General features: G+C 37.4%; 2 protein-coding genes and 1 long non-coding RNA gene across 3 annotated transcripts in view; 1 reads left to right on the top strand and 2 right to left on the bottom strand.

Moving 5' to 3' along the window:
• Positions 1-184: 184 nt before the first annotated feature.
• LOC144450784 (ribosome biogenesis protein SLX9 homolog) lies at positions 185-4,357 on the top strand. The gene is made up of 5 exons (XM_078141503.1): positions 185-310; positions 1,081-1,279; positions 2,021-2,171; positions 2,698-2,751; positions 3,502-4,357. The coding sequence occupies exons 1-5, from the start codon at positions 203-205 to the stop codon at positions 3,626-3,628; spliced, it is 639 nt and encodes a 212-aa protein (XP_077997629.1). The 5' UTR covers positions 185-202; the 3' UTR covers positions 3,629-4,357.
• Positions 4,358-4,372: 15 nt separating this feature from the next.
• On the bottom strand, positions 4,373-12,810 carry LOC144450783 (tubulin delta chain-like). The gene is made up of 11 exons (XM_078141502.1): positions 12,719-12,810; positions 11,553-11,648; positions 11,113-11,174; positions 10,225-10,371; positions 9,333-9,474; positions 8,648-8,815; positions 7,746-7,841; positions 6,773-6,845; positions 5,870-6,011; positions 4,996-5,156; positions 4,373-4,718 (listed from the first exon to the last, which is right to left on the bottom strand). Exons 1-11 carry the CDS (start codon positions 12,808-12,810, stop codon positions 4,650-4,652), a joined length of 1,248 nt encoding a protein of 415 aa, XP_077997628.1. The 3' UTR covers positions 4,373-4,649.
• Positions 12,811-17,287: 4,477 nt separating this feature from the next.
• The window catches only part of LOC144450879 (uncharacterized), a 10,477-nt gene continuing 1,451 nt past the window's right edge, over positions 17,288-26,313 (bottom strand). Inside the window, exons 2-4 of the long non-coding RNA XR_013482267.1 lie at positions 26,124-26,259; positions 25,547-25,684; positions 17,288-17,660 (exon numbers count right to left, since the gene is read on the bottom strand). This is a non-coding gene — a long non-coding RNA (uncharacterized LOC144450879). The remainder of the gene's footprint in view (positions 17,661-25,546; positions 25,685-26,123; positions 26,260-26,313) is intronic.

The raw sequence follows: 26,313 nt of genomic DNA, 5'->3' as shown, positions 1-26,313 counted from the left end.
ATTCTTTGGCGGCTATAATATGAAATTGTGATAGTGATAAGCTTGATTTCTATAATTTTGAAAGATGAAACTGAAAATTGGTTATCAATGTGGCAAAGATTTCTTGTTTGAGCGGAAATTATTAGACCGTAAGAGGGTGTGCTGTACTGGAGTGGTGACCTTTTCATGACCTGAGATAGACACGTGTTGTGTTGACATCGTTATGGGGAAAGTAAAAAGAACCCGACAGAAGTACCATTCTGCCGCAGTTAAATGTGACGAGAAGAAGAAACAAAAGGCAGAAACTGCAGCTAATCCAAATGTTGCCAAAGTAAGTCATTCACCATGCAGTAAGTTCATGCTTTAATCTGTTTTGAGTCCGTCCAACCAGACTCTGAGATTGTGCTACGTATACCTACGATGTCACGACGTACGTACAGTGGGTGTACCATGTTTATACGCTCGACATGATAATGAGCTAATAATAATTTTGTGACAGATAAAATTCAGTTTAATTCAATTCAATGTGCTCTGGACTTAAAGGCCAGTTTAAAGCTATTAGAAAATAGCCATCGAATTTAATGAAAGTGATAAGGAAAGACATTTGCAATGTTCCCAAATAACAAATTCGATGTCAAAAATGTTATCAAATATAAAGTTTCTAAATTCTAGACAACTCTGACAATGTCCGTCTCCTTTCTCCTTTGTTTAGGGACATTGCCAGAATCGAGTTCCTTACCCCTTACTCCATGCTTGGAGGAATTATACTGACAGTATAATTCCTCCAAGCTCCATGTTACAACATAACAAGGAGAACTATAACGTTTCCAACAGAAATACAGTTCACATGTTCTGAGATGTTACTAAGCGTACGTTCCAGGCACAGATCAATAATGTTGTTTAATTCTGAGTGTCTGTTGACAGGCACCTGTCACTAGACTGACAAACTGCTAACAGGCATGAATATTAAGGCCTCAATTTAATGTAAAATTCTCCCCATGTGAGCAGCATGTCATGTTAGTGACAGGCACCTGTCAGTAGACCCAGCCTTATAAAGTTTTGTAACAAATAACAACCATTTAATTCTTCCATTGATTCCAGGGTCCAATTGCACTACCACCAATATTTCCCACAGAAGGTTTATTCAGTGGTACACATATAGATATATCTAAACTGGCAACAGACCCGGAGAAGAAGGACAAAGATTTTGATGTCAAAAGCACAATATCAAGCAGAAGTGAAAGTGGACAATTAAAAAAGAAAGATAGACAGAAACAGAGACATGAAAGATGGTTAGAAAGTAAGTTTGAAAATAGTATACTGTATCTAGCACCTCTGAATACAAATTGGCTATGCCCGATATGTTAATTACTTGGTGTGTAGAGCACCTTTGCATGAGATATGCGTACAGAGTTCAAGTAAATGTACCAGTGTATGGAAACGACAATGTCATTCAATCAGCTGTGGCAGTGCTTGTTATTGCTAAGGTTGCGGAACCCCTGTAACAGAAAGGCAAAAAGGGGTAAAAATGGCAGTGTATCCCCATGGAGTCTGTGGTCATTTTGTTAGGGAACCCATGTAAAATGACATGGTAACCCAAGTAGATTTTACCTACATACCATGCTTAGCAAAATCACTGAATGAAAAGTATCTTTGAATGTACTGGAAAATCTTCTCCATGACACATAAAAGTGACCTATATAAATTCTTCTACATATACACTGTATGACAGCACATGGCAGGATGCATTCCATAATAGGGATAATATTTTTTTCAAGCCATCTGTTTAACAGTACAGACTTGAATATCATGCATTCAGTGTGTGTATTTGTGTAATTTGCATCCAGTTGTGTACTGCTTCTATGTGTATCTGTGAGTGAGTGAGTTTATGTTAATTTGATAGTGTTAAGACTCTGCACCTTCAAAGCCAATTATAATTATTCACCACTGATAAATGATGATGTTCTGATCACAGCCAATTCTCTTCGACAGTGATAATGTATTACATGTAACTTTACTTAATATCAATTTTCTCCTCCAGAAATTGAAACCATTAAGTTACTAAAGCAGAAAGAGAAAGATGCTAAGAAACGAGCCAAGACCCCAATTGTCGGTGATTTACATGTTTTAACTGATGCCTTACCAGATGTAACATATTTACTTAACAAAACAAGCAAACACAAATCAAAGAAGTAAGTATCATTTTCATATTCATCAAAAGTAAGAGAGCAGTGACTCTTGGATTTTGTCTGTTAAGACAAAGTCGTGTAATGTATTGTGAATCAAATTTGATATGAAGGGATTTCGTTCAAAATAGTCTTATGTGATTAATTAACATACAAGTACATGTATATAGTTTTGTAATATATAGTCTATGTATGTATGTATGTATGTATGTATGTATGGATGGATGGACGGATGTACATGCCTGCGTGCCTGCTGCACATATCTCTGTACATATGCATACATCTGCTTATCTATCTTTCTAAATACCCATCCATCCATCCACCTCTTTATCTATTTATTTGTGTAAAGTTATGTCAGTCAATATGTTCAGAACTCAAAGTATTTCACACTATACGATTTACGTGAAGAGATGTCAATATCTGGTTCATGGAGGTTGGAAGTCCTTTCTCCCCATTCCATGATTTAAATGAGAATATGATTGCCAGAGAATCTAAATTACCCCTTATAAATCTTTTAAATTATTGTTTGTAGACAAAAGAAGAAAGCCAGATCAACTCTAAAGAGTAAAGACAGGCAGAAACTCATGTAAGTTTATTGTGCTCAGCCTTATTTGAAACTCCAGTTATTTAGACAATCATCAGTGTTTTTGGTAAATCTGCACTAGCTGTAACTGGAGTATTATTTTTTCTAACAGACAATCAGCAATATATTCACTGCAAATTGTTAAAATATCAATAATTAGGCAGTGTACATGTTAGTTAGAGGTTAATTTGTTAGTAAGTGGTACAGTAATAGGTTGAAATCATGATTGCATTGAAGCATGATGGCTACGTACTCAAAAATCAATTTGATTGGATTTATTGCACCATATAGACTTTCAGATATGTCATGCCATTCTGCCCTCACTGGCCTCCTCATGTCCTGTCACAGCATACCTTACAGACTATTGCACCATACTACATGTATGCGTACAGCTACAAAAATATGTTTACAACACAGGTGATCCATTGCTGTGTAAGGTGTTCAATATCACATTATATCTAACAAAACAGTTTCAACAAACGTTCCAGTTGTAGCTACAGCAACTTTAAACTTAGATAACCAAAGGTGAAGCTGATTTCATAATAGCTGATTTAGTTGTCAAATAAGTCATGAGAAGTCACCTTCACCACCTCTACATTGCACGACATCTCAAACAAAAATTTTGTAATGAACAGACCATCCAGAACACAATCACTAATCTGAAGTTTTATCTGTACTGCTATTTAAGGTCTAAAACAGACTTCCCATTACTGTTGTTGGGAAAACATAAAATATATCAATTTATCGTCACAGGTTGGATGAAGTTTCTAAGTTCAAGCAACTACAGCATCACCCAAAATTTCAAGCAAATCCATTATCAACCATCAAAGAACATCTGACGAATCAGCTTTTACAAGAAGAAGTGATGGAAGAAGGATAAATGTTGTAATTGCAGGGGTCATGGAATCAATGGAGAAATAGAACTGACCAAGGCAAATATAGAGTGAAAGATACCCAAAGTCATGATTCCCAAACATTTTTTTTCTTGAATATTTATTCACTTGTGCACACCAATGGACAATTTTTTTCAATTTAATATATTACATTATCTTAGGGATGATAACACAATGTCACACAAGCTCAGGGAGGTAGGGGATCTAACATCAATGTGATTGCTAATCTTCATTTCAGCACTTCTAACTAAATTTCGAAAACTTTCATGCCTTCAATGATAACAGGTTCTGTATTTACTACTGAGGTGTTGATAAGTTGATTAAAATGTACTGCTGATGTGATATACCATGCTGGGATTCCGGTTACCACCATTTATTTACATTGCATCGATCGTAGTGGTGTGACCACTACAATTTCCATCATGGTTTACATCATGTATAAACGTGTGATGTCGCACTTGTATATGTTCATTTAGGGAAGGGCTTTTGTCCTAAACAAACGAAGTTAATGTATTGAGATTGTGTGACATTGTGCAATATTTCTAATATTTCTTTCAATACACTATAATTAAGATGCTAGGAGTACTATGCAGTGGTCAGCTACAGTAGACCTAGTCTTATAAAAGACCTCAGACTGTGCTTTAGAATGTTGCCAAATGAAACCAGAGGACAACAGTACCTCTGGACTGCACTGCAGCTCTCAGGAGCACCTGAAAGAGAACCTTTGGTGTGATGCAAGTTTTTCAGTCAGTTTCCCATATTTGTTGGGTCCAACAATGTCACTTGTCATACTTATTTTGCCGCAGCACGGCAATGTAACTTATCTCCATGGAAAGTTTACGTGTCTCACAATATGAAATTCACTTAATAAACTTGTGAGCAATGAGTATCAATTTATGGATACTAGGTGCTATATACATGTAAATCTCTTCATCATTCATCATAAACTTCATTTTCCATGACTTCTCAGGAAATTTGATAGCATCATTGAACACTGTTCTACCACGATCACCTTACTGCTTCTGAGTAGTCACTGACTATTGTCTGTACAGTTTCAAAGCTTTCTTCAAAATCCTCCTGTTGAAAAATGAAATGAAGGATAAATTATAAATTTGACACGGGAATGAAATGCTGGAAATAGAGCCACTTTGAAGTTTGATTATCAGCCAGAGAGTGACTCTTACATAGCTAATAGATCATTGTTAAGTTACTTAAGTTACGCAATTGCAAAGAAAAACAGAACTTTCTAAATTATATTTCACAAGAACTTGCAGCCTACATGACATACTGTTTATCAGGAAGACATATGGTCACTTTAGTAAATAAAATTATAGTTATAGACATTAGTTTTCACCTGTTGACAGCCATGTTTCCAATACCAATGCAGGTAGGCCTTCGCATCAAACATTTCTTGTGACCTGTGTAACAATTGAGTGCTATAATTGATAATAGAACTGGAATTCAATACTAAAGACATGGAAGAGGTACCCGGCAGAGCTGAGGGATGTTTGGAACCTGAAATAAACATAAAATATTATATTTAGTATGACATAAGTAGTGATTACTTCCATCAGTGAGCATGTATACTAGTGGTATCTGCACTTCAGTTCAATACTGAAAACATTCTTACATCTACATGTATATGCACACTCGAAATAATGTTTACTAAACACATTAAAATGTTCTTTTTGGAAATTTTTTGTTTCAAATAAGTGAGTGCCAGAAAGTGGGTATTTGAGGTACTTGTGCTTGTGTTTCGGCTGCACTTTCACAAATACTCGGGTTGCATAATTGGCAACTTCTTGTTGGCAATGGGGTCAGGTATTTATTTTGTTTCAAATAAGTGAGTGCCAGAAAGTGGGTATTTGAGGTACTTGTGCTTGTGTTTCGGCTGCACTTTCACAAATACTCGGGTTGCATAATTGGCAACTTCTTGTTGGCAATGGGGTCAGGTATTTTGTTAACAATATATATTGTGAACTGTTTTAGACCTTCTGTTCTTATTAGACCTTCTATTGTTGTTATCTTGCTACACTCATGAAAGTACAGCTGAAGAGAACACTGCAATCACTTGTGCAAATATCCCAGGTATGCCACACTCGCGCGTCATTGAGTTCTGTTATGTTATATACATATAGCCAATACTTCACTTACTGCTGGGCAAATTTGTGCTGTCATCACTCTGTTAGGCTCAACTGTAAAATATGATACAATTTATGAAAACTTACCAATCCAGAAATCCACTGGAAAAGGATTCCAATCCACAAAGTTACAAGTGTGTTTTATTTTCTCTTCAACTAGTCTTGAGTGCCTATGGAATGTGTTAGTACTATCTCCACGAATGGCTGCCATACTGGACAAACATGAATACTAGTGGGGTTAAAGAAAACTCAACATACGTGAACAAAATTTCATGTACTCTCAACTACTGACATGTTTCATCAACATCCAGCAGGTCCTTGATTACATGTAGTCTTACAAAGTCACACAGGCTTATGTGAAAAGGTACAAGACACAGTTATTATTGAAAAATAAAACATCCATGGTAGTAATAAAATAATTGGTTTATTGATAAAATAGACTGGCTAAATTCTAAAATATATTCCTTTAAATTACGATTATGTATAATTCCATCACAAACTAGTGCAGCGTATGTATACCAAGTTGGTACGTCAACCAGCGACCTGTGTTCATTTACATATCTCCCAAAAATCGTTCTATTGATATAGAAATTTAGCCGAACAGAAAAAGGTCATTCATATTTGTATTGTTTATGAACTAATATGTTTATTGTAAGTATTTCAATGCTATAGTTCTATGACAAAATCCAAAATGACCCCTGGCCAATGAATGCAGCGCTCCTTGGAAAGTTGGACCGGAAGTTGTGGATATGGACTTTTTTTTTTACGGTAGTGCTGTGTAGGAGCTTGCTATTTTATATGTATGTCTGCTGACTTCAATGAGACAATGACAAGGATTTTCACTAAAACACTGATTAATTTTGTGATGTACAATCACAAAATAACTCTCCACAACGAAATGTTGACAAAAATGCCTTTATCTCTTATGTGAAATTCTTCTTTATCATTTTCTTGTAACATCACAAATTAAAACTATACAACAAAGGATACATGTTGACCGCTTTCATCATGTCTTGGTACAGTATGCAGAAGAGATGTACACAGGCTTTCCCATGTGGCCTTGCTGTGAAATTTAAACAATGCAATATAATATTATGCAGAATGAGAAAATAGAACACGAGAGTTTAAAAGGTTTATTTGAACTATGCCTTAGACATCAAATGAAAACTGTATTTAGAGAATGGTTCATTACTTATCCTGTAATGGAAATTACCATTTCAAAAAAAGTAGGGTGAAATAATTGTTTCTATTTTGTAATGCATTACAGAAACAGGTGTTGTAATCAAATATGGTAACCCCTATTTAAACTTTTCAAACTTGCATGTCATCAAGCAACGAAAGATGTATTTGCTAAAAAATATTTCAGTTACTTATAAAAAAAAGATAATGTACCTGTTAAATTAGTGGTGGATTTCATATGTAGGTAGTGTAGTGACAGGTGTAAATCAGTGAATGAATGTGTGCTTGTGAATCCACTACCATGTTAGTTTGATTTGCCTTGATGCCTATATATGGTAGTGCTCATTAAATATTCAATATAGAGGCACAAGCTAGGTCATACACTTTCAGCCACAGCAATCACCATGCATTATTTCACAGTATGTCTTGTGAGTAATTACATTTTATGTGCAATTTCAACATGTTCTGGTCGATTTTAGGGTCCACACCATAAAAATCCAAAGTGATTGCATTTTCTTACCAAAGTAACTATACAGCCAGGTGTAAGTTTATAGCTGATTCAATACAGCTGTACAGTATTGAAAAGTAAGTCAGTGGTCTAGTTCCAACTAGCACAACTTTAAATGTACTAATTAGTAACGTTGCTGTCTTTCACACAAACTGTCCAGCATTGATAAATGTTAAATGTTTTAAGATAATTAACTACTGAAATTTTACCAGTTTTCAACGTGTCGTTATTCAGGAACACTAAAATAAAAATTAAACAAGAATGATAAACATTTACCTCTTGGATGTATGGTTGACTGATGTAAATTTCATGGAAGGCATTGGACACACAGATCTAACCATCTCCCATGGTTCAGCTCCAATAGGAAAACCACTGTGTATATTAATTAGATGAACACAAAGTATTGATAATATGTACAGACACAGAGACAGACAATTAGGGAATGGATTACCAGGTCTTTCATAACTACATTTCTTATCTTTCAAAAAATGGCTATGAGGAAAACACTAATGATAAGCTGTGATATGTTCATTCGTTGATTAAAGACATACATGGTGCGAGTGTAAAAATGCACCATGCACTAGGTCTGCATGTAAGAAGGGTGATGCTCAGTTTGACCCTGCCGAACAACGCAGGTTTTCCCCGGGCACTCCGGTTTCCTCCTGCTTCTTCAACACTAGGGCACTAGGGCGCTGCTCTGCGGCGACCATTCAACAAATTTCCGAATTTATTTGGACAAATAAAAATTATTATTATTATGTTACTGCAGAACTTTCTGGCTACAGGTAAGCATTGCAAGAGGGCATCCCAGAATATAGTGAAGGCTGAAATTTTACCATGGTTGCTGATCATACACAAAAAAATGCACGAAGTAGTGAATAAAATGTGTGAAAAAAATGTGTATCCTCAAAAAAAGCATCAGAGTATTGACTAGGCAGGTCTTGATTAATGGTAGTCACTAATTAAACGGTACAGCAATAACATCACAGAAAATCAGATACCGGTAACTTAATTCCTGATGTCTATGCATACATGCGATTCCTTGCCCTCATTTCCGGCTGTGAAATGGCTTTTGACCAGTATCCCCAGCAGCCAAACCATGAAATATTATCTTTCTGAAAATTTGAATATGGCATATTGGTAGGGAAACGCCACTGAGATATGTCACACAATATTACCTTGATGGTGTGAGTGTATTTATTGGTAGGAAAACACCACTGAGACAAGCTGCTATATGTTGATTCATATCAGACATAGAGATACTAGCCAGGTCAGTCTTCTTAGCCATTCGTTTCAGTCTGTACAGAACATCGTCATTTTGAAATAACATTACACAGTCTGTGTACCTGCATGATAAACATAACAATTTATAATTAGTATATGACATACAGTAAAAATAAACAATTCTAGACTATCATTTGGCTGCTGTACATAAAACATAAAACTTGTTCAGGAACACTGCAAATCTGCGAGGACAAAACTGTACAATCAGCTTTAGCTGTACATTCCCATAGCTACAATCATAACAGTGACTGGGAATCTGTTCCCATTATTGATACATCCCTACATGATTTCCTGAGAAAGATCAGGAAATCTATCAAGATGCCACAATCCCAAGATAAACAGCCAGGGGCATCATGCAACCTAACGTCTGCAATTGGCTGATCATACCTCCACCTAGTGGTCAGCTGTAACTATGGAATATGTCTTTCTGATGAAGATCGTCAACCAAGACTGATCGAAAGCTAAATGCTAAAGACTTTGAACTTCTTGTGGTTTTGTTTTAAACAACCTGTCTCTCTTACTAGTAAGTAGCTTGTACCATTTAAATATTAGAAAATGTAGTTATTCTATTTTCCATACCTCTGTAACCATGCCAGACAGAGCAATGAATTGTAATGTTGGAGTGGACTTTCACCCAGACTATGAGGGGCTACAACAATTGACATCAAGTATGGCATTTGGTAATCATCGCGCAGTGCTTCACATAAACGAGATCCTAAACCTGGAGAAATAAAAAAAAAAAGATAACAAATACCACTTGTGAAATCCACAAAGTATTTGCTACAATTTTGCTTCATTTTCATTTCTTATATACAATTAAGCAAATGTAAAATACATCTGGAATAAATACTGCACTCTATGCTCTTTACAATTATCATCATACAACAGCACAGCCCTTTAATTATTATCCTTCAACCCCTGAGGATGATAATTGTAAAGCGCTTAGAGTACAATCATCCCTCGGTTGACTGAGGCACAACCATGGTTCAAATTCTGCCCAAGGGCTTCAGCCAATATTTCATGATTTCACATCACATGATTTTCACTCAGTTGCCAAGAACAATCAAATTGCAACCTCTTTTTTCGTACATCTAATGAATAATAATGTCTCCCAAGAACCATGACGCAATGGTGTATCAGTGAAAGAACAATAGCAGTGAGAGAGTTTTCAATTTGGTGTTTCTTGGCAACCGAGTGGAAATTGTATCTTGAAATGACTCTACAGAACCCAAAGATGATGAAAATACCACTTTATTTCCTCAAGTGGTGTTCTCTTTTAATCCTAATAAATTAATAAATTATGTATCATCAACTTTCCAATCAGCAGGAACTTTGTGAGACTGTCGCCTAACCTGAAAGATTCAGTCATTGTTTCTGCTTATTATAATTCTCTCAATGGTGATTAGTAAGTGGTTACATAAACAGACCAGTTACTGGATCTTTTGGACTACACATCACCCTGTAGACTTACCTGATCCAGTGCCTCCACTCATACTGTGTAAAAGTACTATTCCAGAAAAACTATCACATTTTTCCACTTCTTTCCGCAAACATTCCAGTGTACTATTAAGCAAGGATCCTTCTGAATTTTCCGATTCTTGCCTAGAACCATGGTAGCCTAAGGGATGAGATCAATGGCTCAAAGTAGGTTAAAAAATGTACTGCTTTTAGTTTGGGGTGGGGGTATTTTGAACCATTTTAGTTTTCATCAAAATGATAACTTACTTTGGAAGGAATCTGTCATTTACCCCGTAATACAAAGATTTCTAAAAAAAAATGTGAAATCAAGGAATGGAATAATTCAGAACGAAGTTGTACAACATGTACTTAATTGATATTATGATCTCGAGTCGTTTGGCCATACAGTAGTGATAGAGCCCAATGTGAGTGCACATTCAGTGTTGAGCTATAAAACCAAAGCATATTTATAAAGGAGAAATGGACTACCCCCTAGTATTGATAGCCTGCAAATTAAAACATTCACTTTAGCAGAGTTCCTTCAATTATGGTTACACAGAAGTACCCCATAATACTTGTTCACTTATTGCATGTCTTCACCTGGGAACTTAGGTAACAGAAAGGGAGAAATTTTGTAAAACTGGCACAATTTCCCTATACATGTTTTGGTGGGAAACTTTGGTTAAATAATGGGGGCATGTAAATTTGACCTGTCCTGCCATTAACGCAAACAACTTGTATATGGACAAACCTACTCTTTGCAAACAACAATGTACCTTGTATGTATGGCAAGAGCTGTCTTGCAAATGATGTACACTGTTTTGGGTAAGTCCATCTTTGCAACATTTACAATGTAGCTAGATGTACATGTAACTGTATGATCCTGATGATAGTAACTTACCTAGTGCCCAGTTTGTTCCACGGCCACGTTTACCAATTATAAGGTTTGAATCAGCGAACCAGCTTTTGAAGAAGATTTGGAGAAAAAGGAATTGTTGATTGATTCATTTTGGTTTGAACTCTCTGATTAATTATGATTGGTGCTGTCAATTGTGTACAGATCTTCAGCTGTCATGTTGTGATAACTTTCATTGATTTATAAAACAAAAACGCTGGTTGTAACGTAACTGATAAATGCCAATGATAGCTTCATTTCAAGGGCATGCACAAATCCTCCACACTGATGAGTGAAAATTTCTCTACAATTAGCCCTAGCCAAGAACCAAGTCATATGTGCATTTTTGGCTTACCATCTGGCATTTCGTATCTTAAACTATATATACAATTATTGCCAATATAGTATCAAGAAAACATGTTGCATAGTTTGTCAATTATAATTACCTTTTCTTTGTTTGTTTGAGCAATGATTTGACAACTTTAGGTTCACTGTCTACGTTGATAGATCTGAGCTTTCCATCTCTTGCATGAAACACATTCCTATATATGAAGGAAAACAATAAAACTAATTCAATTATCCACATAAAATATAATGAAATGCAACAAAATAAAATGAAGAATTGGTTTTATTCAGTTTTGAGCTCAGTATCAATACATGATTGGCATGGGTTTTCATTGCAAGGTTGCCTTCAATTGTAAATATCAGTTATCCCAAGCCTGATCCCTGTAAATGTGTAATATGTCCAAGATTAGCAAGTGGTGTATGTCAATAATTTGATTTTTCAGACTACAGTTATCCCCATCCCTTTGTATAGCAGTAAGGTTCCACCCTATATGATTTATTGAGAGCAAGTCAATATGTTCTTTAGTTGTAAAAAACTTCCTGCAGCTCTATTATTATTTTCAAATTTTATAAGAACACTGAATATCAGTTATTTCACCGAAAACATATACACGTTTGTGTATGTAAATGTACACTAGTGTGTGTGTGTGTGTATGTATGTATGTATGTATGTATGTATGTATGTATGTATGTGTGTGTGTGTGTGTGTGTGTGTGTATGTATGTATGTATGTATGTATGTATGTATGTATGTATGTATGTATGTATGTATGTATGTATGTATGTATGTATGTATGTATGTATGTATGTTTTGTTGTCTTATACCCCAGTAGGAATAGGATTTCATCAATAATTTAAAGAATAATAACGTTACAAGACTGAGATATAATAAACTTCAAATGAAAGTTAGTCTAGGACCTGACAGTCAGGGACCGTACGGCGTACGTAATGTGTATTGTATTTTTGTCTTGTAATTTGTATTGTATTTATTGTGTTTACTTTACTTTCCACAGCATGTTGTTAAGTAATAAAGTTAACTTATAATACAAGTATTGTACTACGTACGGTCCCTGTCAGGACCTAGACTAGGTGTTAGTTGAAACCGTATCACCGACTGTCAGTGTTAGTCCTGCTTGCATACGGATAACGTTGTCCCTGGTGTCGAGGGTTCATGTCAGTACTGATCTAGACCCGTGCACCGTCTGCAAGCATGAAGCAGGACGGTCATTGTCAGTGGATGATGTCTGTTGATGTGTCTGCCTACTTACCCAGTCTCACGCTTCTCTCTGTCCACTAGTTTCCAGAATTCTTGCCCAACCTGATTTCCACACTGCCCAACTTGAAGAAATACAGTGGACATATCTAACAGCTACAATGATTGCTTCGAGGAGATGTCCTACAAACTTGGTGTGCGTATGGGGTATGTGTCAATTTAGTCAAACGTGTAGGGACAGATACGATGTGATTCAGGATAGAGAGAACATCGATGGCCTAGTTCGATTGCCACGTGTTTTTATGGTTGAAGGTTGTCAAACGCAAATTATGAAAGCGATCGCATGTATGAATACTTCTAAGAGTTTGCCAGTGTAAAAAAAAAGTCCCCAGTTTCACGTCAAAAATTTCAAGGCGGCCGCCATAGTTATTGATACTATTGAATTGTGGGTAACGTTGACCTTTCATCGAATAAGCCTAAGGTCATCAGGTTACTACATGTGCACCCCCGAGGGTAGTATTGCTGCTAGACGTTCGGGCTTTCTTACGATGCTATAACTATAAGCGAACGAAGTTCGCATGTGAGGGCTTGCCCGATATCGTTGTTCGGCTGTGTGTCCTATTTTATCGGAAGAACATCCGAGGGCTAGCTGATAGACTACCCCGAGGGTAGAGATGACCTCTCGAACAGTCATAGCTCAGAGGCCTCAGATGTCTCAGACAGAGGTCGCCCACAGAGCTCAGATACTACTCCAGACGATTTCGTCCAAATGATCATTTTACAGTCTGAACCAATTGCAATCTCGATGGTCTTTCAGTCTTATTTTTAGTGAACATGTAGTCAGATATTAAACATATCTCTGTATAGTGTATGAAGTCCACATACAGATAGATATGCAATGCCGAAAATGGCGGACAATTCAAGGTTACGCTAATACTGAAACAAATAAACGAGAAACGACCTGTCTTTAAACACAGACACCAAGTGACTCTTATATTTATAAAGTAGGTAAAGCACTGGCATACCCGTAACTGCTAGAAAATGTGTAGTTTACTGCGTACACACTCAACTATAGAGGGCGACCTAACGGGGGGGGGTTGTTGATGTTGTGTACTGTTTAATCTTGCATTCTCTAAGTTTGAAATTTAGATTTAAGCAGGAATTTCAACCATACTTTACTACTGTAGACAGCACTCCTTGCAACATTACTTACTTAGTTGTATTCAGTACTTCTCTCCTTTATCTTTTCTTACACAGTCCCTCTATAACTGTGCTGTATATGATGCAGACATAAGCTTGATATCATGTAATGATTTCATTACTGGATTACATTGCAGGGTAACAAATAAAAGATTACAGAATTCAACGATAGTCCTGCCATGTAGACATTAATATTGGAAAACACAGAAGATAGCGCTGTCACACAGAAACCAACCTTTCAGATCAAGGACAATTTAGAACGAGTGTACCTAAGATTGCCATTAGGGCAATGATTTAGGGCACTGTTGAATTTATGTGAAATCTTAAGATAAGAGTCAGACAGAAAAAGCAAAAAAAGGAGGCATTGAAACAAGCTGGTCATTCATAGACATGCTACACCAAGAGCTTAGATGCCCTTAACTATTTTTACCAGTGAAACAAATACTGTAGATTGTATGCTCTGCTGAAAATTTCTTTATCAATGTTTTGCATGAACATTTATTATAGATATCTACAGAAGTCAAATTACATAGAATTTTGATTGGCATAATGAATGGAATTTCATCTCATCACAGCATAAATTTGAAAGTATCTGTGTAAGATTACAGTCTTATACTGTTTTTCTCTATAGCAATATTTTGATGCAAATTTTGAATCAACAACAAACATGTATTTAGACAAGGCTGATTGTAAAATGCAAGAGAGTACAATGGAAAACTTGTGTACAAAGTAAGCTGTGAAAAGATTCCAAAAACTACTGAAATGGTGTGATGTGTGAACATGACTCATCCCATCAGATATAGGCTAACAAAGAGCAGTATGCTGGCTAATCAAGTAACATAATCCTCTTTTAATGTATGTTCATCAACTCAACACACAACTGTTAAACACAAACAGCATTCACCACATCCAACAATTTAGAAAAAAATAAATAGATGAGTTTTAAAACAAAGTATGAGTCAGTGTTTCAAATGAACAGCATGCATTTATTTGAACGCAGGAAAACATAATGTAGTGAAAGACTTGTCACTCTTGTAAGCAAAAATACAAAAAGCATAGCGTAAATGGCACTGAAGCATGACTGGGTTGCATTGACTGTCAAAATAAAGGCTTTGGTTTCAAAGTGCAGAATTTGTGGAAGATGACTTGAGTTATACAAAGAATAATAAACCTGCAAGCAGCATTGACAAATTTACAGCATAACAAACCACAGGGGGCTTGGACTCAACTAGTGATCTACACTGCACCAAATGCTGCATATTCAGTACTATGCGAACAAGCATATGTCAGCAATACTTTATGTATGCCAGAAGTATGCTGAAATATTCTTATATCTCTGTATGCTTACGTATGCCAGTGTGAATATTACGGAATATTTCGGAATATTGCATATGCGTAGTATTTTAAAGTGAATATGTTGGGTAAATTGACATACATATTCATTCTCATATTCCCTAAAGTATTTTGCAAAGAATATTTAGGCAAACCCAATATGGAAGCCTGAATACGCTGGAATAGTATTATGAATAAGAATATGTTTGTATAACTCATACATATTCTTGTTCGGGATATTTATGTGTGGGAGTGCAAACATTCATGAGTATATGTCCCCTGTTACGAACAATATGTCCAGACGTATTATTAATAAGAATATGTCATTTATGACTCATGCACATTCTTGTTCGAGAAGATCATACTGACATTCATATGTGTGTATGTAACAGAGAATACCTATTACATATCCGATATGATACTCTGAACATTCCAGAATTTGTATTGAATCAAATATAGGTATAAAAACTAATTGGCTCATATACCTCACCAGTTTTTTCATAGGTCACGTGTAGCATTACATCACATTATTGTCCGGATTGTCTAAGGTTTTTGGTAATGGCAACCACTTAAAGCGAACACATTTGTGTTGGTTGTCCAAGTGGCAACTGTGTATACAGTCTCGGTTACTAAGACTATCCACCACCAGTCTACCCCGGCCAACAAGCGATCCATCAGTGGTGAGCTGAATAGCCGAGAGTAAGTGGAAAACAAAAATGAATTCAAATGAAATGATCGCAATTATTTTTCTTATAAACAGCGCCACCAACGACTGTATGATAAAATCCCAAAGAAATTCAATGAAATCAAGAAAACATTTCTCCTAGTGTAGCGCCCTCTAGTAATGACTTCAGAAAATAATGTTAGTCCCCTTTCCACATGTTCATTTTTTTATCTTTTAAAATGGACATTTGGTGTCAATATAAGTGATGATTTACGCCATATAGTCTACATTTACCAGACAGCGTCACTCTACGGACACGATCCCAATAGATATTGAGTGCATCACTGTACCTACATGCATACGACCACGAATAGAACTCACGTTATTTTGAAAAAACGATTTCCTGATGAATGTTACACACAAAAAAGTAGACTGTAAGATACGTCGTGACGTTCTGCCCTTACCGACCTCCGTGATCCTCTCAAGGAGGGTTTGGCCGATGTGTGAGGGCGTCCCGTCACGGCGTACCTTACAGACTAACAAAAAAGCTGTCGACATAACAAACAGAAGTAGACTGGAAGTATAGGATACAAGTAAAAACAGAAGCATTGTTTTGATTACTTATTTAATACTTGCATTCTCTATACTGCAACCTGTGAGATAAAAGAAATTAACGGGAATGCTGAACTCATGCAAGCGCGACATTGCACAAAATTTCATGACCGGATTATCGATAAAGGTCAAATATTTACGATGGTTACAGAAAATCTTGTCGGGAAATACCCTCTATCTTCTGTGTAGTCTAAGTTTTTAACAATATTAGATTTTTAGATGATACTATCGGATAAAAACTCTTTGTCGTGGAAGGCCAGACCTCAACCTCAAATCTGTGTAAGTCATTCAAAGGGTTCGATTTTTAGACGATACTGTCGAATAAAAACGCTTTGTCGGTCGGGAAAAGCCCGCCCTCATCTGAGTAGTCATTCAAAAAGATATTCAAAGTGTTAGATATTTAGCTGATATTGTCGATAATATTAGATAGAAACGCTTCGTTGTGGGAAGCCCTCTCTCAATATCTTTAAGTTTTTTATTAAATGTCCGATTTTAGATTGTTATCATATAAAAATCTCTTTGTCGGGGAAGGCTCTCCCTAATCTTTTATTCAAAATGTTAAACTTTCAGACGAATATAGATATTATCGCAGAAAGTCAAAAAGTGCAATGTTGTAGCTTCAAATTTCGTAATTGTGTCTTTGTGAATATACAAATAGCAATGTGTATATCATTGTAAATAAAAATAGCAATGTGTTACATATATGGTTGTAACAAGGACGACATATACATTTTATTTATGACAAGCAAAACTGTTCTAATAACTCAATTTTTTTTCATAAAATGTTGACAAATCAAAGAGGAACACTAGGGCCAGGCAACAATAGTGTTCGTTTGATGGACATATTTTAGAGCAACTGTAATGGTGAAAATATAGAAATTATATCCATCTGTAACAACTATTAAGATCTATCACGAAAGTTCGTAGTGTGCATACTAACAATACACAATGTACATTGTGTGCATGACATATATAAGCCGATATTCGGTTAGCAGAATGGACGTCAATGTGATTAGCTTGTGTGTGACACAGACATTGGTTAAACAAGAGAAAATAGAGAATTCAATGTTTATTCCATCTCGTCTTCGTCGTTCATCTACACTTTGGAACTGTTGTCAAGGTCTATGACCGTTGCTTATGCATTTTCACCTAGTTCCCTTATGAGTAACATCTCCATGCTCCTCAAGGTCTATAATAAAGAGAAAACAATAAAGGGTGATTGCTAAAATGAATATGATATGTAAATAAGATGGCAATCTTTTGTATATCAAAACATTTGGTATTGACTAGTGCTTAAATTAATATGACATGTAAATAAGATGGCATTCTCTTGTTTATCAAGACATTTGGTATTGACCCGTGCTTGATATGTAAATAAGGTGGCAATCTTTTGTATATCAAGACATTTGGTATTGACCAGTTAAATATAAACTGTTTCAAGTCGAATTGAAAACCATTATGTAACGAATGGTTGTATTAGCGGAAAAGAATGTTTTTAAGCTTTTGACAATTTGAGGAGATGTGCATTGTTCTCAAATCCAGTTGTAGAACAAATGTACTTCTCTATTTTTCTCTTCAGAGTATATTTATACAAGGACTGTAGCAATGTGTGCTATCCACTGGACTGACCTTGAATGTATGTTAGCTCTCTGGAGATATATTCCGCACAGTAACATTACCCCATACACATTATTAATAGAACCAAGAGATCACTACATTGAAACACACTCATACTGACAGTTAACCTATTCGTGGAGGTCACATATTTGATGCAAATTGCCACTTCAAATAACTACATATACTATGAGGTATGGTAGAATAGAACAACATTATGTGTCTGACAAATACTACCTGACACTTGGTTAAAATTGATGATGGTGATCTGTCAACAGCTTATGTCTGACACAGACACACCACAAAACCCTCTACACTTTATATCCCTATACACAGTACATATTTTACAGGTCTGAGTTGTGTGGCCAAACTATTAGAGATTGCTGACCCTCACACCACAAAACCCTCTTTACTTTTATCCCTACACAGTACATATTTAAAAGGTCTGAGTTGTGTGGCCATCCTCATAGAGATTGCTGACCGTCACACCACAGTACCGCTACACTAAATTATCCCTACACAGTACATATTTAAATGTTCTGAGTTGTGTGGCCAAACTATTAGAGATTGCTGACCCTCACACCACAAAACCCTCTTTACTTTTTATCCCTTCGCAGTACATATTTAAAAGGTCTGAGTTGTGTGGCCATCCTCATAGAGATTGTTGACCCTCACACCACAGTACCTCTACACTAAATTATTCCTACACATTACATATTTTACAGGTCTGAGTTGTGTGGCCAAACTATTAGAGATTGCTGACCCTCACACCACAAAACCCTCTTTACTTTTTATCCCTACACAGTACATATTTAAAAGGTCTGAGTTATGTGGCCATCCTCATAGAGATTGCTGACCGTCACACCACAGTACCGCTACACTAAATTATCCCTACACAGTACATATTTAAATGTTCTGAGTTGTGTGGCCAAACTATTAGAGATTGCTGACCCTCACACCACAAAACCCTCTTTACTTTTTATCCCTTCGCAGTACATATTTAAAAGGTCTGAGTTGTGTGGCCATCCTCATAGAGATTGTTGACCGTCACACCACAGTACCGCTACACTAAATTATCCCTACACAGTACATATTTAAATGTTCTGAGTTGTGTGGCCAAACTATTAGAGATTGCTGACCCTCACACCACAAAACCCTCTTTACTTTTTATCCCTACACAGTACATGTTTAAAAGGTGTGAGTTGTGTAGCCATCCTCATAGAGATTGCTGACCGTCACACCACAGTACCTATACACTAAATTATCCCTACACAGTACATATTTAAAAGGTCTGAGTTGTGTGGCCAAACTATTAGAGATTGCTGACCGTCACACCACAAAACCCTCTTTATTGTTTCTCCCTACACAGTACATGTTTTAAAGTTCTGAGTTGTGTGGCCATGGCATCCTCATAGAGATTGTTGACCGTCACACCACAGTACCTCTACACTAAATTATTCCTATGCAGTACATACTTTAAAGTTCTGAGTTGTGTGGCCAAAGTATTAGAGATTGCTGACCCTCACACCACAAAACCCTCTTTACTTTTTATCCCTTCGCAGTACATATTTAAAAGTTCTGAGTTGTGTGGCCATGGCATCCTCATAGAGATTGTTGACCGTCACACCACAGTACCTCTACACTAAATTATCCCTACACAGTACATATTTAAATGTTCTGAGTTGTGTGGCCAAACTATTAGAGATTGCTGACCCTCACACCACAAAACCCTCTTTACTTTTTATCCCTTCGCAGTACATATTTAAAAGGTCTGAGTTGTGTGACCATCCTCATAGAGATTGTTGACCGTCACACCACAGTACCTCTACACTAAATTATTCCTACACATTACATATTTTACAGGTCTGAGTTGTGTGGCCAAACTATTAGAGATTGCTGACCCTCACACCACAAAACCCTCTTTACTTTTTATCCCTACACAGTACATATTTAAAAGGTCTGAGTTGTGTGGCCATCCTCATAGAGATTGCTGACCATCACACCACAGTACCGCTACACTAAATTATCCCTACACAGTACATATTTAAATGTTCTGAGTTGTGTGGCCAAACTATTAGAGATTGCTGACCCTCACACCACAAAACCCTCTTTACTTTTTATCCCTACACAGTACATGTTTAAAAGGTGTGAGTTGTGTAGCCATCCTCATAGAGATTGCTGACCGTCACACCACAGTACCTATACACTAAATTATCCCTACACAGTACATATTTAAAAGGTCTGAGTTGTGTGGCCAAACTATTAGAGATTGCTGACCGTCACACCACAAAACCCTCTTTACTTTTTATCCCTACACAGTGCATATTTTAAAGTTGTGAGTTGTGTGGCCAAACTATTAGAGATTGCTGATATCGCGACCCTCACACCACAAAACCCTCTTTATTGTTTCTCCCTACACAGTACATGTTTTAAAGTTCTGAGTTGTGTGGCCATGGCATCCTCATAGAGATTGTTGACCGTCACACCACAGTACCTCTACACTAAATTATTCCTATGCAGTACATACTTTAAAGTTCTGAGTTGTGTGGCCAAAGTATTAGAGATTGCTGACCCTCACACCACAAAATCCTCTTTACTTTCTATCCCTACACAGTACATATTTAAAAGGTCTGAGTTGTGTGGCCATCCTCATAGAGATTGCTGACCGTCACACCACAGTACCTGAGATCTACACTAAATTATCCCTACACAGTACCTATTTTAAAGTTCTGAGTTGTGTGGCCAAAGTATTAGAGATTGCTGACCATCACACTACAAAACCCTCTTTACTTTCTATCCCTACACAGTACATATTTAAAAGGTCTGAGTTGTGTGGCCAAACTATTAGAGATTGCTGACCCTCACACCACAAAACCCTCTTTATTGATTCTCCCTACACAGTACATATTTAAAAGGTCTGAGTTGTGTGGCCATCCTCACAGAGGTGTTACCTGTCTTAGATAAATGGATGGCAGTGGCAGTGATTTGTCACCAGCTTATGTCTGACACAGACTAGCTGAGACTTGGTTAAGATGGATGACATTGATTTGTCACCAGCTTATGTCTGACCCAGACTAGCTGAGACTTGGTTAAAATGGACGACAGTGATTTGTCACCAGCTTATGTCTGACACAGACTAGCTGAGACTTGGTTAAAATGGATGACATTGATTTGTTACAGCTTTTGTCTGACACAGACTAGCTGAGACTTGGTTAAAATGGATGACAATGATTTGTCACCAGCTTATGTCTGACACAGACTAGCTGAGACTTGGTTAAAATGGATGACAGTGATTTGTCACCAGCTTATGTCTGACACAGACTAGCTGAGACTTGGTTAAAATGGATGACAATGATTTGTCACAGCTTATGTCTGACACAGACTAGCAGGGACTTGGTTAAAATGGATGACAGTGATTTGTCACCAGCTTATGTCTGACACAGACTAGCTGAGACTTGGTTAAAATGGATGCCAGTGAATTGTCACCAGCTTATGTCTGACACAGACTAGCTGAGACTTGGTTAAAATGGATGACAATGATTTGTCACAGCTTATGTCTGACACAGACTAGCAGGGACTTGGTTAAAATGGATGACAGTGATTTGTCACCAGCTTATGTCTGACACAGACTAGCTGAGACTTGGTTAAATGGATGACAGTGATTTGTCACCAGCTTATGTCTGACACAGACTAGCTGAGACTTGGTTAAGATGGATGACATTGATTTGTCACCAGCTTATGTCTGACCCAGACTAGCTGAGACTTGGTTAAAATGGACGACAGTGATTTGTCACCAGCTTATGTCTGACACAGACTAGCAGGGACTTGGTTAAAATGGACGACATGCAGTGATTTGTCACCAGCTTATGTCTGACACAGACTAGCTGAGACTTGGTTAAAATGGATGACATTGATTTGTTACAGCTTTTGTCTGACACAGACTAGCTGAGACTTGGTTAAAATGGATGACAATGATTTGTCACCAGCTTATGTCTGACACAGACTAGCTGAGACTTGGTTAAAATGGATGACAGTGATTTGTCACCAGCTTATGTCTGACACAGACTAGCTGAGACTTGGTTAAAATGGATGACAATGATTTGTCACAGCTTATGTCTGACACAGACTAGCAGGGACTTGGTTAAAATGGATGACAGTGATTTGTCACCAGCTTATGTCTGACACAGACTAGCTGAGACTTGGTTAAAATGGATGCCAGTGAATTGTCACCAGCTTATGTCTGACACAGACTAGCTGAGACTTGGTTAAAATGGATGACAATGATTTGTCACAGCTTATGTCTGACACAGACTAGCAGGGACTTGGTTAAAATGGATGACAGTGATTTGTCACCAGCTTATGTCTGACACAGACTAGCTGAGACTTGGTTAAATGGATGACAGTGATTTGTCACCAGCTTATGTCTGACACAGACTAGCTGAGACTTGGTTAAAGTGGATGACAGGATTTATGGCAATCGCTGCATCAAAACGAAACGAATTGAAACGAAACAAAAAATAAAAATTTAGGTGATTTTTATATGAACAGTGGCTTTCAAATATGTAATTTGTGGAATCAGTTTTTGTCTATTGTAATTCTGTTTTCCAATTAAAACAGCTACAGGGATACTAAGGGGCACAATGCAACAACCATAGTGCACACAATATACAACACAACAACCATCCTCATCACTAAACTGAAACACAATACAGACCGTTGACCCCTCAGTGAAAGTCACAGCTCGTAACAACCGTTTGCCATTTAAAACAGCTACAGGGATACAATGAGGTACAATGCAATAGCCATAGTGCACACAATATACAGCACAACAACCATCCTCATCACTAGACTGAAACACAGTACCGACCGTTGACCCCTCAGTGAAAGTCACAGCTAGTAACCACCGTTTGCCATTTAAAACAGCTACAGGGATACAATGAGGTACAATGCAACAGCCATAGTGCACACAATATACAGCACAACAACCATCCTCATCACTAGACTGAAACACAATACTGACCGTTGACCCCTCAGTGAAAGTCACAGCTAGTAACCACTGTTTGCCATTTAAAACATGCAGCTACAGGGATACTATGAGGTACAATGGAACAGCCATAGTGCACACAATATACAACACAACAACCATCCTCATCACTAGACTGAAACACAGTACCGACCGTTGACCCCTCAGTGAAAGTCACAGCTAGTAACCACCGTTTGCCATTTAAAACAGCTACAGGGATACTATGAGGTACAATGCAACAACCATAGTGCACACAATATACAGCACAACAACCATCCTCATCACTAGACTGAAACACAGTACCGACCGTTGACCCCTCAGTGAAAGTCACAGCTAGTAACCACCGTTTGCCATTTAAAACAGCTACAGGGATACTATGAGGTACAATGCAACAACCATAGTGCACACAATATACAGCACAACAACCATCCTCATCACTAGACTGAAACACAGTACCGACCGTTGACCCCTCAGTGAAAGTCACAGCTAGTAACCACCGTTTGCCATTTAAAACAGCTACAGGGATACTATGAGGTACAATGGAACAGCCATAGTGCACACAATATACAGCACAACAACCATCCTCATCACTAGACTGAAACACAGTACCGACCGTTGACCCCTCAGTGAAAGTCACAGCTAGTAACCACCGTTTGCCATTTAAAACAGCTACAGGGATACAATGAGGTACAATGCAACAGCCATAGTGCACACAATATACAGCACAACAACCATCCTCATCACTAGACTGAAACACAATACTGACCGTTGACCCCTCAGTGAAAGTCACAGCTAGTAACCACTGTTTGCCATTTAAAACAGCTACAGGGATACTATGAGGTACAATGGAACAGCCATAGTGCACACAATATACAACACAACAACCATCCTCATCACTAGACTGAAACACAGTACCGACCGTTGACCCCTCAGTGAAAGTCACAGCTAGTAACCACCGTTTGCCATTTAAAACAGCTACAGGGATACTATGAGGTACAATGCAACAACCATAGTGCACACAATATACAGCACAACAACCATCCTCATCACTAGACTGAAACACAGTACCGACCGTTGACCCCTCAGTGAAAGTCACAGCTAGTAACCACCGTTTGCCATTTAAAACAGCTACAGGGATACTATGAGGTACAATGGAACAGCCATAGTGCACACAATATACAGCACAACAACCATCCTCATCACTAGACTGAAACACAGTACCGACCGTTGACCCCTCAGTGAAAGTCACAGCTAGTAACCACCGTTTGCCATTTAAAACAGCTACAGGGATACTATGAGGTACAATGCAACAACCATAGTGCACACAATATACAGCACAACAACCATCCTCATCACTAGACTGAAACACAGTACCGACCGTTGACCCCTCAGTGAAAGTCACAGCTAGTAACCACCGTTTGCCATTTAAAACAGCTACAGGGATACTATGAGGTACAATGGAACAGCCATAGTGCACACAATATACAGCACAACAACCATCCTCATCACTAGACTGAAACACAGTACCGACCGTTGACCCCTCAGTGAAAGTCACAGCTAGTAACCACCGTTTGCCATTTAAAACAGCTACAGGGATACTATGAGGTACAATGCAACAACCATAGTGCACACAATATACAGCACAACAACCATCCTCATCACTAGACTGAAACACAGTACCGACCGTTGACCCCTCAGTGAAAGTCACAGCTAGTAACCACCGTTTGCCATTTAAAACAGCTACAGGGATACTATGAGGTACAATGGAACAGCCATAGTGCACACAATATACAGCACAACAACCATCCTCATCACTAGACTGAAACACAGTACCGACCGTTGACCCCTCAGTGAAAGTCACAGCTAGTAACCACCGTTTGCCATTTAAAACAGCTACAGGGATACTATGAGGTAAAATAGAACAGCCATAGTGCACACAATATACAGCACAACAACCATCCTCATCACTAGACTGAAACACAATACTGACCGTTGACCCCTCAGTGAAAGTCACAGCTAGTAACCACCGTTTGCCATTTAAAACAGCTACAGGGATACTATGAGGTACAATGCAACAACCATAGTGCACACAATATACAGCACAACAACCATCCTCATCACTAGACTGAAACACAGTACCGACCGTTGACCCCTCAGTGAAAGTCACAGCTAGTAACCACCGTTTGCCATTTAAAACAGCTACAGGGATACAATGAGGTACAATGCGACAACCATAGTGCACACAATACAACCAAACAACAGAACAAAGTCACATACATTATATTCCTAATGAGTGTTTTGTTTCTGAGACACTGGGATACACTTTTTCAGTTTTTTCCTTAACAATATTCATATTAAACGCACTTTGTAACTTTTCGCCTGGGACGTTATAGTAATTGTTGGACCATGTAAATAAATAGTATTAACAGTATACAGACCATTGACCTATCTATGTAGGTCATGCAACAAAAATGGCTACAAAGATGTCCTTCGTATGACCTCGTGATGTAGTTTTATAATAATATCACGATATAGATGACCTTGCCACAGCACACATCAAGTCCTTCTGCAAAAATCTGTTTGAAAAAGTGAAAAGTATAAATCTTTTGACCTATATCTTAATTCGCTCACAAACACACATGCACACCGTAATGTATATATATATATATATATATATATATATATATATATATATATATATATATATATATATATATATATATATATATATATATATATATATATATATATTGTGTATAACATACTGCATCTTTGAATTTTGAATTGTCTTCTCTTATGTGTGAGGTTCACGGACAAATGTATACGAGAAAGCTGACGATGCCTGACCGACAAATGGCAATATCAGATGTATATATCAGTTGTTAATAGTTGTGTTGACATGTGAAATCATGATGCCCTTCTGTCCTGTGTATGTAATTCGAGTTGGAGAAACTGATACTGTGCATATGTATCGTATATGTATTTCTTGTCGGAAAAATGAACTTTGTCACTTACAAGGATATTCCCATTGCTGCCTCCTTTAATGAAGTTAATGTATTCCTGACCCAGGGTTTTCACAAGGTCACATACGTCACATGCTTGTCTGGTCTGTCAGATCACGATTGCTTTGTCAGAGGTTCAGGTTGGCACCCTATAAATGATATAGTAAAAATAATACTGTGAATATTTCGTTTCAAAACATGAC

Source organism: Glandiceps talaboti, chromosome 20 (assembly GCF_964340395.1).
Source record: "Glandiceps talaboti chromosome 20, keGlaTala1.1, whole genome shotgun sequence".
NCBI lineage: Eukaryota > Metazoa > Hemichordata > Enteropneusta > Spengelidae > Glandiceps > Glandiceps talaboti.
The sequence above is the reverse complement of the archived record's forward strand: the minus strand, read 5'-3'. Positions and strand labels throughout refer to the sequence as shown.

Excerpts from the sequence above, each read along its gene's own strand:
- LOC144450784 (XM_078141503.1), top strand. The coding sequence starts at position 203 with ATGGGGAAAGTAAAAAGAACCCGACAGAAGTACCATTCTGCCGCAGTT. Across the intron at positions 311-1,080 it reads CTAATCCAAATGTTGCCAAA|GGTCCAATTGCACTACCACC; the intron begins GTAAGTCATTCA and ends CATTGATTCCAG. Across the intron at positions 2,752-3,501 it reads AAAGACAGGCAGAAACTCAT|GTTGGATGAAGTTTCTAAGT; the intron begins GTAAGTTTATTG and ends TTATCGTCACAG.
- LOC144450783 (XM_078141502.1), bottom strand. The coding sequence starts at position 12,810 with ATGTCCACTGTATTTCTTCAAGTTGGGCAGTGTGGAAATCAGGTTGGG. Across the intron at positions 11,649-12,718 it reads AGAGAGAAGCGTGAGACTGG|GAATGTGTTTCATGCAAGAG; the intron begins GTAAGTAGGCAG and ends CTTCATATATAG. Across the intron at positions 5,157-5,869 it reads TCCAGTGGATTTCTGGATTG|GTTCCAAACATCCCTCAGCT; the intron begins GTAAGTTTTCAT and ends TGTTTATTTCAG.